A 20,768-nucleotide genomic window follows, 5' to 3' on the forward strand; every position below is an offset into this window, starting at 1 on the left:
CGTCAAGGTGAGCAAAATCCAGCTTAGCCCGTTGCAACGAATCAAAATTTCATTTGGCTGCTGTCCGTGTAAACTTTATGTAGAACAATCGCTGTTATTCTCTTTATTTTTAAAAAAGATAATTTTCAATGTCTGCGTGTTAATGGATGTTCTTACATTCAGATGAGTGACCGTGATTGCTAAATATTTACAAAGCGAGACTGCTGCAGATTTGTTCTGTCACGTGCTTTTGTAACGTGTACGCGTGGATAGTAATAAAGACAAGAAGCTACGGAGCTAGCGTACACTTCGGCGTCGTGGTTGTGGAACTAATTAATTGTAAATGCGGAGGAATAGTAAGAAATCAAATATGGTAAGAGTAAGGTGTGAAATTATAGGATTTGTCAGGATATTCTGAAAAGAGCAACAACCAAGAGGCCTACTTGCCAAAAACTAGCATTTCAGGACAAATTGTCTCCGCGTTATTAGCCCAGTTATGCTCTGATGACTCCGTACAAATCCTTCTAAAAAACAATTCTCTATTTTTCTTAGTCACATCAGGCTTCAAAAACAGCATAGCAGTCTCATGTACTGATTAAAAATATGTAAGGCATGGGTAAGGAGTCAATTACGTTGAGCATGGAATTGGCTAAAACTCAAAGTCACGAGTTCGAATGTTTTGAGGATAATTATTCACTGACTATCAGCACGCAGGGATGTCGGATTAACACAAGGAAGTTTAACACCAAAGGAACATAGCCTTTACAGAGCTTTAAAACACAGCATCCGCCAAACAAACTTGACTTGAACTTTGAGTAAAACTAAACAGCCTCTACCAATAATAACAAACTCTCACTTGAACTTCAGATATCTTACGGCTTCCTCGAACTTGTAAACACAGAACCTGAAAATCGACCTTCGTCACACTTGACTAAACACAGCAGTCCAGCTCGTGGGAAAAAACTTAGTTCGTCAAAAGAACTCGCTTGAAACTTGTATACTGTTTGACATCAGGTTCTAGAAAATACTAAACAGGCGAATAGTAGTAGCTTTTCGACATATATTATGATTTCAGTAACTGATGCAAATCTGCTGACTCATGCTGAAATGTAGACATGCCCTAATTAATTATTCATGCATAATCCAAAAACGTAGAGAACGTTCGAGAAAGTCACGCAACGCATGAAAGCAATTTTACTATGTAACACTCAACAAAGACAAAATGTCTTTGTGCAGCATTTTTTTTAACTTTAAATTCATCATAAAACAGTTCGAAAGGAGGGCTCACTCGTGAAATGTTTTTCAACACTCGAAGAGAAATTTCGTGTCTCTGCGCGGCACGAAATATCCTCTATTTATTCCTCGAGTAATTAAAGACTAAACTCGAAGTGATCTCAAGATATCACGAAGTAGTCCGATCTCATTTCGTGAAATAGTTGAAACAAGCCGAAAAGTCACGAACTTGCACGCCCAATCTTGTCCCGAAACTAGTGCATAATTTCATAACTATTTTTCATATCCCAAACTACCTTGGGTCGCAGTAGCGCAATGGGCTAATCCCTCAACTTAGAGTCTCCTCTGATCTGACGGGTCACACAGGTGAGTCGGTTCAAACCCCGGGAAGGCCAAAATAGTAATTCTTTCTTCCTCGAAAAAGTTAAAGAATAAATCAAAGAAATCAAAGTGATCTCGAGATATCTCGGACTAATTCGGCTCTTCGTCATATAGCCGAATAGAGCCGAAAACCTACAGACTTTGCTTGCCCAATCTTGTCAAAAAATTGCAACTTTGATACATTCCTGAACGTCACGAATCCTTTACTTCGCGCTCCGCCGAAGTAAAAAAGTTGCATTTTGACTTTCTAGTGGTTTTTACTCTGCTACTAAGGCCTTGTCAACTCCTCTACCATGTATCATGATTATTGTATTATTGGAGCCTGCATTTCTTTTTTTTGTACTAACGAGTGGTAGAGCATCACCGGTAACAACATTCTTTGTCTTTTCGAAGCCACTTTGCAGCGCAGATCGTGATTCAGGAATTTTCTGCACCGCTGCAAAAGCGCTGTTTATCACTGTCAAAGGGCTTTCCACTGCAGCCAAAATTTGCGGCTGCTGCAGCCCAGCGCTTTTACAGCTCTTTTGCAGCGCTTCTTGAAGCCATTCTGCAGCGCTGCAGCAGCGCTGCTCGTTTCGTACGGGGATGTTTTTTAATATTCCAATACTATCAAAATCAATAGTGTGGTAAATCTACCATTAGCAGAAATTTTAAATGTCAGCTGCCAATACAGTTAAACAATAATTTATTCCATGAGTGCATGTTGGATGTGAAGTGGTAACTATCTCATGTCCAACAAGCGCGAAGTAGTAATAATTGCTTTACTAGGTATACTTATCGACAGAGGGCCGCTCGAGTATATCATGAATGTGTATTTTGCATAGGAATGGAATTTCTTTTTTCCAACATTTAAAGTTTCTAATGGTCCCTTCCTGCTGAAAGGATTATTTTCTTGAAAAGGTGTTATACATGTATCAAGGTTCTGTAGAAGAGTCAGTTCTCATACTCCTGTGGCTTTATGAACCTGCTATATAGAAGTTTGTCACCAGGGATATTTTTTAAATGAATAAATCAGCTTTGTAGACTAAGCAATCAACCATAACCCTATAAAGAATGATCGTTTCTCTTACCAGTCCACCTACAAAATTACTGTCGGTTCGGTTTCGCTTTGTTGATAAATATTAATGTTCAGTTTAATCATTTAATACTCCTTTGAAATTTTTTGAGGGTTTTTATTACCCATTTGAAACTTAAAATGATTCGCTGTGCTGTTTGAAATGTTTTCAAGGACATGGAATGTATGCCACGTCGGTATTTTAGTTTCATTTTGTTATAAACTCGGCCAGGTTTTGAAAAAAATGGCATTGTTTTCTTTTCCTTTGTTGTTCGCTTTAGGTTTGTAATTCCTTTTTATTCTTATTTTATTCGTTTGCTGGTTACGTTTCCACCAACATCAGATTTTCCAACAATAAGCTAAAGTGTTCTTCATATATCTGCACGTGGGTTGAACTCCACATAACTCACCACAGGCACTCCAAGCTCACAAGTGAGAATCATTGTTGCATAACAGAAATAATATAAGGCTTTGTATGGGGATTTTTGCGATTGTTATTTTGAGCATAAAAATAGCTTATAAATATACAAAATAACATTTTTCCCTGTCTCCTTGTTTTATTCACAGTGTGTTCTTAGCATAATTATTTGGCTGTTTCAGTGCGATTCCACCGAGTTTTAGTTCTGTTGTTGTTGTCTCTATAATTTCCCAAGGTTGCTTACTTGCTATCGAAGGTCTAGCATATCAACTAAAGGAAATCTGCCGTAAATTTATTCTAAATAATCTAATGGCCTCCAGAATTAGCCCAGTACACGTTAGAATCCTCCTCTAACTACTGCTTTTCTACTGTTATGCAAACAACTATTCTCTTTTGTGAGCTTGGGGTACCTGTGAACTTGTGTACACAAAATGTATCAAATATCCTTTGTATTTGTTCACGATTATTAAAAAAAGCGATGATGTTGTTCACAACAAAAAAATTTTAACATGGAAGTTTACCTAACAATTTATATCAATTTATGACAAATGCACCTGTTAGAAGTCGCAGAAGCATCAGCGTTTGCTTGTACATTTGTATGTTCATGCTTTATCTGTAATGGAAAAATGAAATTTACATGATGGAAGCATAATTATTTTCACTTTACTTGGTTTCCTTTGTTCTTTTTAGGGGAATATATGACATTAACCCCTAATTATTACTCACTGTCTGAAAAGCTGGTGGCAGCTATGATTGCAACAGGGGATTGCAGGGCTAAAACAATCTTTAAAGACAATCACAAAGTTACAATGCAGTATATATATTTCCCCTGTTCATACATGTATTCCTCTCATCATATTACCCTGCTCTGAATCTTCCCAACATATTTAACCTACCCAGTGAAACAAAACAAGTCAGAATTTTGAGTTACGGTTCTAATGGACTTGCTGCATTTTCTTGGACCTCATTTGCTCGTTAGCATTTGTCAAATGTACTTCAAGCGAGGAATTTGTGTCACATGCCTCGTTACCTTACTTTTAAACAAATTTGACTCAACACCTCCAATGTCAAACTGCAAGTTACATCAGTGACTGTCTTAGTTTTCAATGTGACTTGTCATCAGATGACTGACACAAAAAATCTGTCAGGGTGGATGCCCCAAAAGAGCCTCCAAAACTGCTCTGCCTTAACGTTAAGAATACTTCTTCCTCTGAGTCACTCATCTCTTTCTTACAAAACTACTGCATGGTGGACTATTCCACGTAAATCGACTGCCTTTCCCCACTTCCCATTTTTATTGTCTACCATACACTTTCATATTTTTTGATTAATAGCTATTTTTATTGGGATACCCAGTGGGAGCCTCCGCACGCAAAGGAGAAAGATCTTCCATTGCCGTGTTTCATAAGTAAGGGTTAATTACCTTGAACGAGAGGGCACAGGGCAGGGCACCAGGTGAATATATCACATACTCCCAAGGGACAGGTAAAAGACATGCTTATTTTTCAGTTGAGTGGTTGCCTAATCAGGGGCACCCAACATCAATTTTCGGAAAATATCTGTTCGGAAGATGATTTAAGATCTACAGTTTTCGGAACATTTGTTGTAAACTTTCTTGCTTGCCTGCCTCTCCTAGGATTTTTGCACATCTTAAAAATGGTATAATTGCCCATTTTTAACGGATTTTTACCCTAGAAAAGTCACATAGAATTTTTGGGAGCCTTTTTTCTGGCTGAAATTTTCAAAAAGTTAAGTTTCAATCCCTATAATTTTTGGATCACTAGACTTTCAGCTAGGAAATCCAAATAGATGAAAATTTTTAGGGGATAAAAATATGCCTATATCTACCGTTTAAATACTAAAATACGTTCAACAACGCTACATGTATGCTTAAGTGCTTTTAAACTATATTCTTTTTGGGTGCACCTGCCTAATGCAAAATGCATTTAAAGGCTTAATTGTCTGGAGATGCTTTTTCCCAAGAGCCTCAAATTGTTTGAGGCTGAATTCTAAAATATGGAAATTGGCCAATTCATGCGGAATAGTTAAACAGTAGTTAAGGGTGTTCACCATGAATTTGAAGAGTAAAATTGTATTCTAAAGTCATCGCCAGCTGTCAGTTAATTAAAATGCATGAACACAAAGGAAGATTATAAACAACTAAAATATTACAGGGGCACCCAACGACCGTTTTCGGGGAAATATCTGTTCGGAGCCCTCTAGAATGGCTAAAATTTTCGGGAGCCCAAGAACAGCTAAAAATTTCGAAAATGTTTCGTGGTGACTGTTCGTTGGGCTCAGAGTTTCGGGATTTGTGTGGTTTGTTCACCTAAGAATTTCGGATTTTGTAGTAATCTCTAGATCACCTAGAAATTTCGTAGCTTTCGTAGTAATCTCTAGATTCTGATTTCGGCACCTAGAAATTTCGTAGCTTTCGTAAACTAAGAATAGAGCAAAATTAAACCCGGCTGACAGTCTCATTAGCGAAAATTTCACACAACTCATTTAAAACCCAACGACCGTTTTCTGAGGGTACCAGGCTTACCGGTTACGCGTACGCGAGCGCTATATCAGCGCGCGCATCGCGTGAATAGCGCCTGTCAGTTCTGTGTATCGGTCGATGGACACTCAGGACAGTATCGTAGCAGGACCACGGATGGAGGGATAACCCAGACAACTCTATTGTAGAACTGTTCTCGGCATCGCAGGTATCTGATCTACCTACTTTTAATAAAGCAACATTTCTGACATTTGCAGTTACTGTCAACTGTGTAGAAAATAGGCAACCTTCAGCGTTTCAGTGAAGTTTAGCCCGCGAAAACAGGCGTTTTGCCACCGTTTTTTTCTTTGCTCGCTCATAACCACCTGGGGGGTGTGTGGGGAGGGGGGTGGGGACGAGGAGCGAGGACAAACTACTGCTGGCAACTTTAAATTTTGGTAATGTGCAGGGTGATGAGTGGGTGATACAGACCCGTTATCTGCTAGCCTGCGTAACAAGCGTTTCCAATCGAGTTACTGCGCGAAAGTTAGAGCGGGAGCAAAAAACAAAAAAAAAAAGGTTGAGTTCCTTCATTCCCCTCCCCCTCCCCCGTCATTCCTTCTTTTTTTCTGCTCTCGTCCCAACTTTCTCGACGAACTCGCGAGGAAGCGCTTGCTACGCAGGCTAGTTAGCTGCGTTACATTCAGGCTTTCTGGGGCTGGATACTCAGCTGGCAGTTGTGCTGTATATTCTGTATATTGACCCAGACGAAGTTACGGGTCGGGTCATGGTCCTGCTGATTCCCTGAGCTGATTGTCGACTACAAAAAAACCACTCGGATGTCAAAATCCAGCTCACAGGAGTAATCAGCTTGTTAACAGCAGCTGGCACTTAAACGGCAGTTACCCTCGCCACCCAGACCTATACCACGAGTAGCCAATCAAAACACAGCCCCAAATCACAACAATCGGGATTAGAAATATCCTCACTTGTTAATCGAGTCTGTTATTTTTTGCAATGACGTTATCGGCATTTAGGTAAGAGTGGAATTTCCATTCATGGGTGGTCATGAGTCGTTTACACAGCTAGCAAATGTAGAGCTCTCAGACAGCTGAACGTAGGTAAATTTCTGAACGTATAAAAATTTCTCCGATTTCGCAAATGATGCGCCCCATGTAAAAAATATAAAGGAGTCCGGATTCCGGGTAATTTTTGCCTACGGAATCCGGAATACAGCAAACACTGGAATCCAATAAAGTCCAGCTACCTGGAATCCTCAGACTAGAATCCACAGGAGAATTCTTGGTTTCCCTCACATGGGGCGAAATGATAGGAAACGGTCATGGAAAGGTGGTCACGTGATGCTGTCGTGAGAGCCAAGCAATGATTCAAAACAGTATCATAATCCAGGCGCGGATCCACACCGGTTTCGACCGTTTTACGGAAATCGGTTAGATTTTTCTTAAATAGATATATTTTTAATAAATAAAAAACTTTCCAAGTTGCAAGGCTTTATCCAAGGTGAATCGAACTGGTCAATATCCTATCTGAGTGACTCGGAACCCCGAGAAAGGAGACTTTAGGGAGTTAAAATCTAAAACATTTACCGGGGGAGCTTGCCCCTGGACCCCCAAGAAGCTTGCGTTTTCGGCGCTCGTTGAGGAAATCGGTCAGCATTTATCCTAGATCCGCGCCTGTAATCGCCTACGAGTTCTGTTACTTGAGATGTATGGGCGCAGAAAGCAACACTTTCAGTGTGTCAAGAACAGAGTTTTGAGGTAAGGGAAATAATTCAGCTGACAAACCTTCTGCTCTCTTGTAGTCACTCATCACTGTTTTACAATTTCACTGTTGGGATCGACCGATTTAGTGATCGTTTCTATATAAGGTTTCTCTCGGTGGAGTTCGTAAGATATATAAGAGTAGTCCAACGAAAAAGTATTTTGGTTCTTTTGTTGTTTTTTGTACTTCAGGGCTACTGAAAGTAGTATAAACCTCAACTGCTTGGGTTTCAATTTCATTTTATCTACTATGAGCTAAAATTATCTGTTATATTATGAGAGGTTTGTAACGATTCCGGGCGGAAAAGGCTGAAAAGGGAAGTTGTTCACCGTTGTATCGCCGCAGTTAAGTAACCAATATTTGTATGAGAGAAAGATTTCCGTACTGCCTTAGAGTAAAACATCTAACAGACCCAAAGGCACTTGTACGATAAGCGGCTTGTGTAGTAGCCTACAAGTACTGAGTCAACGAGATATTATGCGTACATGAGGCTGCGTGGTAATCTTTCTTTAATTAATGTAAATTGTAACTCAGACCAAAGTTAAACATCCTTTACTTCTTTAGCCTCCCACGCAGACGTTCTTAGGGGTTCGTCACGGAACGCGTGACGAACCCCTAAGAACGTCTGAGGCTATTATATCTTTTATTAATTTCAAATTGAATTAAACAGAATTTGGAGAAAAGCTTATTTACCATAGAATATTTGTCTATAGAAAATCTGCAAATTATCTATTAAAAAAACTAACACATACAGTCAAATGCCTATGTTGCAGAATTTTTAGAAAAGCATATTTACCATACCACCCTTTTTTTTGACACAATACTGCATTAGTTTCATTTCTTTACGACCAAGTTGTAGGTTTGTTTCGAAAAAGTACAATCCTACTTCAAGGTTCCCCTGATGAATAGTACTACATCCTTGAAGTAGTTAAACAGACAAGATATGACCTTACATGAAAAAAAATATGCTTTTGAAGGTAAAACAATTAACTGTCTTGTTCTAAATTACATTAAATAAATATCATTTATAGAATTTCTGTACAAATGTCTTGTAGGCAAGAGTTATCGAGCATTTCCGTGAATATTAATCTGATCTTTTGTCTATAGAAAATGTGCACATTATCTATTAGAAAAAACTAACACATACAATCAAATGTCTATGTTGCCATTTCTTAAAATTTTGTAGACTTGTCAAAAATTCATTTCCTCTGTACCTTGTGGAGCCAAACATTGATGCAAAATAGTGGTTGTTAACAAGGTGATGGCACAAATGGGCATTCCATCTACAAAATCCAAGACTAAAATGCAAATTGACAGAATTGAGCATGGCAGGAAAAAAAACCCAAATGAGGTGACTATCTGACCCATATTAACATGCATTGGTGAGGATTTGGTCTCGGGACCACCAGAGAACAAATCCACGCCCTGTTCAGAATGGGTCTGGGCTGCCAAATATTGTCAATCTGCCAACAATTCCATCAAGTTAGTCATCAACCATATATTTGGGCAATTTCCCTTTCTTTTTTTGGTCCCACAAGGAATAGAGACATTTAAAAAATATATGCATTACCAAACTGGTCTAAGCTTATTAACACTAAATAATATCTAGTGACAAAAAAAGAAAGTTAAATGAAAGTTTTCTACATAAGTTTTTCTGATACCAATCAGAAAAAAAAAATAACCTGTTGAGATGCATATAACATCAGTACAAAGTTATAGGACAAGTCACAAATTATTTTGAGAAAACCAGGAACTCTAAAGGAAATAGTAACATTCACCTTTTGAATGATGAGAGTCGACATGCAGTTTCAGTACATAACAGGAATCAAAGCTGGAAAATCACTTTCAATGAATTATAGGAGGATTAGTTTTGACACCTTATAGTCTAAGGTTTACGAGCTCGTCTCTTGAATTAGTGCAGCACCTTGTGACTAGTTCTAGCATGCAATCATCCTTGCAAGTTTAAGAAGTAATTTAACATTAAGTTTCATTTTCAGCTTTAAGACTTGTTGTGCAGTTCACAAGTTCAACCAACAGTTTATTTTATTATGTCATCCAGGCTTTTGTCATGGCTAATTAATGGCTTGATATTCACATGGGGTTGTTTCTGTTGACCTTTCTCTCTTGAACGCGTCACTGCTTTGCACTACAACCAATGGAAGTTTGCTGCCACTCCCTCTCTGTGTTGTCTTACCATCTGTAGTGTTCACAAGCTTCAAGACATCGAGGCTGACAAGGTCATAATGTTAACCTTCTACAAGACATAACTGTTACACTTGAAACAAAAATCACCATTATTATTCATTGATTCTAAATTCTTGAGCTGCATATGGCATTTACAAACTTGATGCTCATGGTGGATTTATGGGGAAGTTGTAACTTTAGGATTTCAGTTTCCTTTGACTGTTGGTATGAAAGGTGTTGAAGTAAAAACTGTATGTTTGTACGCAATTGCCTGGCTTGCAAAAAATAACCAGGAAACTGAAGTTCAATTTCCCTTCTCAACATCTCAGTGTTTGTATGTTGCTAGGGTTGGAATTTCAAGGTGGTGTCACTCACAAATATAAATTTTCTCTCACCGTTTCTTGACAGATCAAAGACATTCAAGCATATAACAATATTATCATGATATCAGCTGGGATCAGTGCAAAAATTTGAGAGTATAAATGTGCAAGAAATGCCTCAAACGTTTGTTCTGTAAAGTCAAAATGAGCCACAGTGGAGGATTGACTTTGTTAAAGAGTTCCTCCTCCTCTTCCTTTTAATCTTTTTTGATATATTTATTTGTTCAAAGCTAGGTTCAGGCTTACAGAAAAACTTTCTATATGATCTCAAGTCAAACTTCCAGTCCTGAATATGATTTGACACAGCAATAAATAAAACAAAAACATTGTCAGCACAAAAGTATGACAAATTGATTAGGTCGTTAGGTCAAAATAAATGATCATTTATTTTGGCTATTTTTTAGGTTATATAGGTCATTGAGGGGAAGATCATTAGGTGCCCTTTATTAGTGGCAAACTAACTTCCGAATTGAGGTTGTTGCGGGAACTATTGAGGGTCAACTGGTCCTCAGCCAATTAATTAGTCACTATCTTTTTTTTGGTGACCATTGCGTGACCCTTTAGTAATGGCAAACTACCCTCAAAATAGAGGTTGTTGCGGGAACTAGAGAAGGTCAACTGGTCTTCAGCCAATTCGTCACTATGTTTTTTTGGTGACCAATACGTGACCTTTAGTAACGGCAAACTACCCTCAAAAAAGAGGTTGTTGCGGGAACTAAAGAAAGTCAACTGGTCTTCAGCCAATTATTCACTATTTTTTTTGATGACCATTGCGTGACCTTTTAGTAACGGCAAACTACCCTCAAAATAGAGGTTGTTGCGGGAACTAGAGAAGGTCAACTGGTTTTCAGCCAATTATTCACTAATCTTTTTTTGGTGACCATTGCGTGACCTTTTAGTAACGGCAAACTACCCTCAAAATAGAGGTTGTTGCGGGAACTAGAGAAGGTCAACTGGTCTTCAGCCAATTAGTCACTAATCTTTTTTTGGTGACCATTGCGTGACCTTTTAGTAACGGCAAACTACCCTCAAAATAGAGGTTGTTGCGGGAACTAGAGAAGGTCAACTGGTCTTCAGCCAATTAGTCACTAATCTTTTTTTGGTGACCATTGTGTGACCTTTTAGTAACGGCAAACTACCCTCAAAATAGAGGTTGTTGCGGGAACTAGAGAAGGTCAACTGGTCTTCAGCCAATTATTCACTAATCTTTTTTTGGTGACCATTGCGTGACCTTCTAGTAACGGCAAACTACCCTCAAAATAGAGGTTGTTGCGGGAACTAGAGAAGGTCAACTGGTCTTCAGCCAATTAGTCACTAATCTTTTTTTGGTGACCATTGCGTGACCTTTTAGTAACGGCAAACTACCCTCAAAATAGAGGTTGTTGCGGGAACTAGAGAAGGTCAACTGGTCTTCAGCCAATTAGTTACTATGTTTTTTTGGTGACCATTACGTGACCTTTAGTAACGGGAAACTACCCTCAAAACAGAGGTTGTTGCGGGAACTAGAGAGGGTCAACTGGTCTTCAGCCAATTATTCACTAATCTTTTTTTGGTGACCATTGCGTGACCTTCTAGTAACGGCAAACTACCCTCAAAATAGAGGTTGTTGCGGGAACTAGAGAAGGTCAACTGGTCTTCAGCCAATTAGTCACTAATCTTTTCTTGGTGACCATTGCGTGACCTTTTAGTAACGGCAAACTACCCTCAAAATATAGGTTGTTGTGGGAACTAGAGAAGGTCAACTGGTCTTCAGCCAATTAGTCACTAATCTTTTTTTGGTGACCATTGCGTGACCTTTTAGTAACGGCAAACTACCCTCAAAATAGAGGTTGTTGCGAGAACTAGAGAAGGTCAACTGGTCTTCAGCCAATTAGTTACTATGTTTTTTTGGTGACCATTACGTGACCTTTAGTAACGGCAAACTACCCTCAAAATAGAGGTTGTTGCGGGAACTAGAGAAGGTCAACTGGTTTTCAGCCAATTATTCACTAATCTTTTTTTGGTGACCATTGCGTGACCTTTTAGTAACGGCAAACTACCCTCAAAATAGAGGTTGTTGCGGGAACTAGAGAAGGTCAACTGGTCTTCAGCCAATTAGTCACTAATCTTTTTTTGGTGACCATTGTGTGACCTTTTAGTAACGGCAAACTACCCTCAAAATAGAGGTTGTTGCGGGAACTAGAGAAGGTCAACTGGTCTTCAGCCAATTATTCACTAATCTTTTTTTGGTGACCATTGCGTGACCTTCTAGTAACGGCAAACTACCCTCAAAATAGAGGTTGTTGCGGGAACTAGAGAAGGTCAACTGGTCTTCAGCCAATTAGTCACTAATCTTTTTTTGGTGACCATTGCGTGACCTTTTAGTAACGGCAAACTACCCTCAAAATAGAGGTTGTTGCGAGAACTAGAGAAGGTCAACTGGTCTTCAGCCAATTAGTTACTATGTTTTTTTGGTGACCATTACGTGACCTTTAGTAACGGCAAACTACCCTCAAAATAGAGGTTGTTGCGGGAACTAGAGAAGGTCAACTGGTTTTCAGCCAATTATTCACTAATCTTTTTTTGGTGACCATTGCGTGACCTTTTAGTAACGGCAAACTACCCTCAAAATAGAGGTTGTTGCGGGAACTAGAGAAGGTCAACTGGTCTTCAGCCAATTAGTCACTAATCTTTTTTTGGTGACCATTGTGTGACCTTTTAGTAACGGCAAACTACCCTCAAAATAGAGGTTGTTGCGGGAACTAGAGAAGGTCAACTGGTCTTCAGCCAATTATTCACTAATCTTTTTTTGGTGACCATTGCGTGACCTTCTAGTAACGGCAAACTACCCTCAAAATAGAGGTTGTTGCGGGAACTAGAGAAGGTCAACTGGTCTTCAGCCAATTAGTCACTAATCTTTTTTTGGTGACCATTGCGTGACCTTTTAGTAACGGCAAACTACCCTCAAAATAGAGGTTGTTGCGGGAACTAGAGAAGGTCAACTGGTCTTCAGCCAATTAGTTACTATGTTTTTTTGGTGACCATTACGTGACCTTTAGTAACGGGAAACTACCCTCAAAATAGAGGTTGTTGCGGGAACTAGAGAGGGTCAACTGGTCTTCAGCCAATTATTCACTAATCTTTTTTTGGTGACCATTGCGTGACCTTCTAGTAACGGCAAACTACCCTCAAAATAGAGGTTGTTGCGGGAACTAGAGAAGGTCAACTGGTCTTCAGCCAATTATTCACTAATCTTTTTTTGGTGACCATTGCGTGACCTTCTAGTAACGGCAAACTACCCTCAAAATAGAGGTTGTTGCGGGAACTAGAGAAGGTCAACTGGTCTTCAGCCAATTAGTCACTAATCTTTTTTTGGTGACCATTGCGTGACCTTTTAGTAACGGCAAACTACCCTCAAAATAGAGGTTGTTGCGGGAACTAGAGAAGGTCAACTGGTCTTCAGCCAATTAGTTACTATGTTTTTTTGGTGACCATTACGTGACCTTTAGTAACGGCAAACTACCCTCAAAATAGAGGTTGTTGCGGGAACTAGAGAGGGTCAACTGGTCTTCAGCCAATTATTCACTAATCTTTTTTTGGTGACCATTGCGTGACCTTCTAGTAACGGCAAACTACCCTCAAAATAGAGGTTGTTGCGGGAACTAGAGAAGGTCAACTGGTCTTCAGCCAATTAGTCACTAATCTTTTTTTGGTGACCATTGCGTGACCTTTTAGTAACGGCAAACTACCCTCAAAATATAGGTTGTTGTGGGAACTAGAGAAGGTCAACTGGTCTTCAGCCAATTAGTCACTAATCTTTTTTTGGTGACCATTGCGTGACCTTTTAGTAACGGCAAACTACCCTCAAAATAGAGGTTGTTGCGAGAACTAGAGAAGGTCAACTGGTCTTCAGCCAATTAGTTACTATGTTTTTTTGGTGACCATTACGTGACCTTTAGTAACGGCAAACTACCCTCAAAACAGAGGTTGTTGCGGGAACTAGAGAGGGTCAACTGGTCTTCAGCCAATTATTCACTAATCTTTTTTTGGTGACCATTGTGTGACCTTTTAGTAACGGCAAACTACCCTCAAAATAGAGGTTGTTGCGGGAACTAGAGAGGGTCAACTGGTCTTCAGCCAATTAGTCACTATTTTTTTTTTGGTGACCATTGCGTGACCTTTTAGTAACGGCAAACTACCCTCAAAATAGAGGTTGTTGCGGGAACTAGAGAGGGTCAACTGGTCTTCAGCCAATTATTCACTAATCTTTTTTTGGTGACCATTGCGTGACCTTTTAGTAACGGCAAACTACCCTCAAAATAGAGGTTGTTGCGGGAACTAGAGAAGGTCAACTGGTCTTCAGCCAATTAGTCACTATTTTTTTTTTGGTGACCATTGCGTGACCTTTTAGTAACGGCAAACTACCCTCAAAATAGAGGTTGTTGCGGGAACTAGAGAAGGTCAACTGGTCTTCAGCCAATTAGGTACTATGTTTTTTTGGTGACCATTACGTGACCTTTAGTAACAGCAAACTACCCTCAAAATAGAGGTTGTTGCGGGAACTAGAGAAGGTCAACTGGTCTTCAGCCAATTATGTTTTTTTGGTGACCATTACGTGACCTTTAGTAACGGCAAACTACCCTGAAAATAGAGGTTGTTGGTCCTCACCCAAGATTTTGAGGACCATTATTTTACCATTACCAGTAGTAACATTAAAATACTTGGCCAAATAGAGTTCCTTGTTCTAAGTAAAAAGTGCGATCAAAACAAGAATATCTGAATGTCTGCAAAATTAAGAACGTGATCAATCTTTTTTTTTTATTTAGGGAAAAGTACTCACACAATAACAATATTATTTCGCAATAAAGAAATCAAAACAAATTAATGAGCTCACCGCCAACCTTGATGTAACAGGAAACATTTCTGCTGATATGACCTAAAAGTTTACACATTCCTTCATGAGTGGGAGGCTTTACCTGCATATTCTATTTTTTTTTTCAATTTGTTGTTCACTGTTTTATGTATTTTTACTGCCTGACCTATTAAATTGGTGTTGTTTCCTAATTCATAGCATGCCACTGTTCTTTTTTTCAAGCGAGCTACCTTGTAGCTGAATCTTAGATCTTCCCAAAGTTTCCATACTGAGCAACCATCGCACCAAGCATTCCGAACGTTTCAGATCGGGTTTTTCAGTTTTACTTTTCGACGAATTCGCAGAGAAATGCTCGCGACACGGGCTTATGACACTAACTTGCCACTCGAGCAGATATCTTTGTTACAGTATTAGTATTATTTAGAGACCGGTGAAACACATGGCATGATATGGAAACAGAGGAGTGGAGACGGACTGTGCCTTTCCATTGTATTGATTTAGATCATGTTGCATATTTCATTTTGACTAATTCAGCCGGTCTGCATACATCTGTGGTAAAACCGTATTGACGAGGATGAGCGTAACCACCAGCCCTGAATCAAATCGAAGCTCTAAGAGGAGCCGGTTAACATAGTTACGAAATCCTAAACATTTGATTGCGCTATTTGGTTTATCAAAGAGTTAGCCACTGAAGACCGATCGATACGTATTCAGCATATAATCTAGAACGGCTGAAGAGATTCTGCCCAGCCAAATGCAAAGGCAGGAAAAAAGTTAAAATCATTAAAATGATAGTATATTCTTTCTAATCGCTGAATCGGCACATGACAAAACAGACAAAAGGTGACCTATGCATTTGAGCCGTTACAAAGAAGGCGTTCCTAAATGGTTCAGACGCCGATCTTTTCATGTGCTGATTCAACACGTTAGGTTCGGCGCATGAAAAGTTGTCCGTCTAACCTGGCCAAAGCAGTAGACCGAATATGCCGAATCGTTGGACCTTGCGAAATAAAAACAGTATAAAGCTCAGACCGGTGAGGCGGCGGTTCGATTACAATGATTACAAAAACTGAAAAATTATGTCGCAAAATCTAGAAACGAACAGGGAGATCTTATCGAATGGGGTGTACATAGAAGACGTATAATAAAAAAAGACCACTTCTCAAAACAAACAGAAAACGAATAAGATAGAAAGGCCGGAAAGCTAAATGAATTCTTCCATTCTTTGGTTTAAAAATATCCTAAAATCATAGCCACGTTACAGTGAAATTCCTCCTCTTTAGGGTCCCAAAAACAGTTAGGTTAAAATGAAGTAAACCTTACCTGAATTAACGTTTTAAAGACAGTTGAATATAAGCGAATGAAATCTCCATGTAGAATGCAAGCAGCCCAAAGCAACGAGAAGCGAATCAAACCTCTTAGCTCAGCGAGTCTTTTCTTTGCAGTGCGGTGCAAGAAATCAACGGCAATTCGGTTGAATGAGGGTGACGTTGGTGGTGCTGATTTGACATAGTCCAGCTGTGCGCAACAAAAGAACTATTGTTTGCAACGCACCCCAACATCTGACCTTCTCTTCTTTCTGTCCTAACCTATCAGGTTGTCACTGCTCTGAGGTTATCAACACTGTCAACACCCACTTCCTGATTTTGCTGATAGGCTAGAGAAAACAGAGAAAAAGCAATTCACATTATTCGGAGAATTTCGGGAAATCATACCGATTTTCTTAACCATATAGTAGCTGCAGACTGAGAAACAAGCCTTCTGAACTTTATATTCTGTATATTCTGAAGCAACTTGATGAAAGACCATAAAAAATTTGCCCGATTTGTGTTTGACCACTTCCACACTGACTTCCAGCAGTGCGTGTTCTGCTGTTCAGGTTGTTGTTTTCGATAAGTTATTTTTTTAAAAGTTTTTTTTTTTTCAACTTAACGGTTTGAACAAAGGTACCAAACGGCGACGATTCTCATTAACAGCAGTGCTGTCACTTCGTTTTTAGTTTTTAAAATCTGTGATGTTTTTGCTAGTAACTACCGTAATCAGTTTGTAATCAATGTGTTCACCATTTTCAGCTGACCATTCACAGCACTCAGACCATTCACCTGCTCATTCACCAGATTGACTAGATTCACGATCATCGCCTTGCCTTGCAAAGCCACACTGAACACACTGCACTGAGTGCAAACCGCTTGTATTTTCCGCAGTTTCCGGAAAAAAACTACCCAGGAAAAAACTGAGTCTGCGGTGCAGACGACTCGAGAACTAAATCAGCAGTCCTCAGCTGAGTCCCAGTGGTCGATGAGTGGTTTCCCTTTCACCCAAAAAAAAAAAAAAAAAAAAACGGCTGATCGCCGGTGAATATTCACCAGATCAAATCAGATCACATAGCCTGCGAACAGTAGACACTGAGTAGACTTTAATATTTCCGGTCGTTACTTCTCTCTGATACTAGGAGCGTTGCGTGACGACACGAAGAACGGCTGTGTAGCAGACTACCGCCCTGGGCGCTTATTAAATTTTTGGACCTTGAGAGTGGACGCCTATTCTAGGTGGGCGTTTATTCAGGGCTGGGCCCTTATTGAATGTTCACCATTTTCAGCAAGTGTAGTACGTTTATTTTGCAACAAAACAATAAATGGTAACAACAAAACGAGAAGATGTAACAATGCAAGTTTTCTGTAAAATACTCTGAAGAAAACTCCGTCTTCGGGGAAGTCTCTTATTAGTACTTATTCAATTTTTTTGTGTGTCGAAGGAGGAATGGGGGTAGGGGTGGGCGCTTATTTTAGTTTGAGTGGAAAGGGGAGGGCTGTGAGGTGTGGGTGGGCGCTTATTCGAGGCTGGGTGTTTATTAACTTTTTCTGCCTCTAGGATGGGTGCTTATTCGAGGTGGGCGCTAATTCGAGGTTGGGCGCTTATTCGAATAAATACGGTATTTTTTAGCGTGTTACGGGTTTTTTTCGTTCTACATCAACTATGTACATAGCCCGCTTCCCATCCCAATGATAGTAGCAACAGCAAACGAGAAAAATTAGGTTTTCCACTCGGGTAAAATATAATGCAAAGTAAATGCAATGAGTATAATAGGCTGAACACAGTAGATCGCTGGACTTGGCGCGCGCTGCGACCACAGAAAAGTTCAGTTGAAAAATGGCAGACCAAACTATAGTATATCCACTTTATTCAGTTTATTCGATTTTCACCCGAACTTGAATATCCCTTGTTTTCGATTGCCCATCTTGCTTCATTCAGTGTTCAGTCGTTCTCTGACTGCGGCTTTGCAGTCGCGAAATCGTATGCACCTGCCGAACCTTTCGAACCTTTGTTCGGATCAGGATTGCTGTGTTCCTTAACTTTCACTGCAAAACGAATATGACACACTGATGACAAACAAGGAAAAAAACAAAATCAGTGTCAGAAGTCTCACTGCAGTCTTGCAACTGTTAGAAAAAGAAACAGCTGAAGAAAGATAAACCCATTAGACCCATCACTGACACATTATATTATAGCCAACTCATCAGCAGACTCGTATCCAGCCCAACGCGCACTCGTGTTACAACAGGAATAATTCAGCCTGATAATTCACTGTCATCGTCAGCTGATAATTCACCTAATAATTCAGATAATTGTAAATTATTATCTATACTTGGAGGAATCTCCAGACTCCAGAATCTTGGTTATTTCAGTGTTCTCAGCTCGTGTTCTGAGTGTTTTCTTACCAAATTTCTGTTTCAGCAATTACTCGTAAGGACACACTGACGCCGAAACACAGGAAACAGTACCTGATTTAAACAATTGTTTAAACTGTTCAAAGAACTGTAATAAAGCGCGTAATCTTCTGATCTTTCTGATCTTTACTACTGGACCTATTCGGCCTATTCTTCAGAAAGGCCTATTCTTCCCCCCATCAGCTGTCCTCTCCTATTACCCACTGTATTACCTTAGCACCCAGAGCACCTTACCCCTTGGGGACGAACAGAAAAAACAGAACAGAACACTGAAGAAGAGAACACTGAGCCGTGCCCTGGGCTATTCCAACTGATCCCAACTCTGCCAACTGCCTTAGCTGACTGCGTTCAATGTGCGTTGTAATCAGTCAGTGCCATGCCGTATTTCAGATTTTTCCGTAAGAGCCGTGCGAATTGAGTTTGGCAGGGTACAAGACGTTTGAAACTGGCTTTAAAATCACTTAAATACCTTTTCTTTTTCACCTAGAATTTTCTATACATTCATTAGACGTTTCAACTGGCTTTAAAATCACTTAAATGCCTTTTCTTTTACACCTAGAATTTTCTATACATTCTACGTCGCCCTAGAAAATTCGGAGACATTCTCACACTAGATAAAGTTTTCGGAGAAAACTTGAAAGGACCCCTAAAAATTTCGGTCAAGGGAAAAGCTCGTCAGGTAATCTTGCGTTTTCGGAAAGCTTTCACTGTAGGCTGTTATTTTCGGGAAAGGCGAAAAACAGCCCTAAAAAATTCGAGAGGGTCAAACCACTCCTAGGACGACCGAACAGATCAAATTTTTTTAGCGATGCGAATTATTCATTTATATTGCTTTTAAAGCACACCAGGATGCATAACGAGCCATTTCAGATCATTTCCCCGAAAACGGTCGTTGGGTGCCCCTGATATTAGGAGACACACAAATCGGTGCTAGAACTTTCTTTATTCAATCGTAAAAAAACAGAGTCAATTCGGTCGTCATGTAAACGTCTGGCGTTCGCAGGCTACCAAAATACCCGTCACAGGATTTACGTAAGCTTAAGTACATAAATCCTGTGACAGGGGTATTTTGCTAGCCTGAGAACGGCAGACGTTTCTCCTCGCTCATCGCCGCTGAGGGACGTTTCGCGAGGAGGAACGCAAAATCATGAAATGCAGAACGCCGAATGACACTGAAGTTTAGTAATTAAAGGAGTACGGTTACAAAATTGAGTCATTCGGAGTCATTCGGCGTTCTGTAAAATACCTCTGCCATATACTACATGCGTTTACCATACCTTCGTTGTTCTCTTCGCTTTCTTTGGTGTAAGATTTTAACGAACCATCCGAAACCAATGCTAACCAGTGAGTGTGACGGAAACTGATTTAGGCAAGCGCACAAGAGCCAAGACCTCAGATAACAATGACCTCACCAGTTGTGTCGTCCAGCGGTTTCAGTGAAAACAAAACAAAAACAGCGGGAAAGGACCCGGGACCCGGGAAAGGTGGTTAACCTCTAGGGCGCTTTCCATTTAGGAAAAAACCCGGAAATTTCGGTGGGAGCAAAAGTGGAATTTCCGATTGGTAAAAAGTTGTTCCATTTGGTCGTAAACCCCGGTACGTCGCGGTGCCCGACCGTGGACCTGGAACTGGTACAAACTACGATAAACGTAAATGGAACTCGACATTCCGTTCGGAAATTCCAACCGTGAAAACGGGCCCACCTTTTAAGATTTTCCACTTCTTCTGGGAATTTTCCAGTGGGACGAGCCGACGAAACGAGTTCCATTTACCGCTGAACCGGAAACTCCGGAAATTTTGACTAAATGGCAAGCGCCCCTGATCTCAGGCCTAATTTTAGCGGTTCTAACGGCTATCTTTTCGTTTCGCCTTGCCCACCGGAATGTAATTTTCGAAGCGAAACGAAAATAGAGCCTGACCTCAGGTTAGGCTCCACGTGGAAAACGCTGGCTCTCAAACAAATAGAGGGAATACAGTGGAGAGCCGCACGGTTTGTTAAAAACTGCTATAAGCGGGAACCAGAAACAGTTATCAACCTCTTGAATGAGTTAAACTGGATACCACTGAAGGAACGAGGAACAATCTCGCGGTTGACCTTATTCCACAAAGCAGTTCATGACGATGGCGGCCTGGCTTTCCCACACTATGTTATGAAACGTAGAAGGAATTTTAGGGGCCGACCATTTGACTTTTGAGGCGGGTATGGGTGATTAGGTTTGTGTAAGAATTTTTCTCCCACGTTAGCCTCAGCAACAAGTTGCTTCAAAGTTTCTTAAAAGTTGCCCGAAAGTGCTTGAC

The 20,768-nt window shown here is 40.1% G+C and overlaps 1 protein-coding gene across 1 annotated transcript in view; it reads right to left on the minus strand.

The window, feature by feature from the left end:
- Positions 1-19,902, minus strand: part of LOC140949044 (uncharacterized) — a 41,586-nt gene extending 21,684 nt beyond the window's left edge. The window contains exons 1-2 of the mRNA XM_073398296.1: positions 19,748-19,902; positions 3,620-3,678 (exon numbers count right to left, since the gene is read on the minus strand). Of these exons, the coding sequence (XP_073254397.1) occupies positions 3,620-3,671 (52 nt within the window). The 5' untranslated portion in view covers positions 3,672-3,678; positions 19,748-19,902. The remainder of the gene's footprint in view (positions 1-3,619; positions 3,679-19,747) is intronic.
- Between the last annotated feature and the right edge of the window lie 866 nt (positions 19,903-20,768).

Source organism: Porites lutea, chromosome 9 (genome assembly GCF_958299795.1).
Source record: "Porites lutea chromosome 9, jaPorLute2.1, whole genome shotgun sequence".
Taxonomy (NCBI): domain Eukaryota; kingdom Metazoa; phylum Cnidaria; class Anthozoa; order Scleractinia; family Poritidae; genus Porites; species Porites lutea.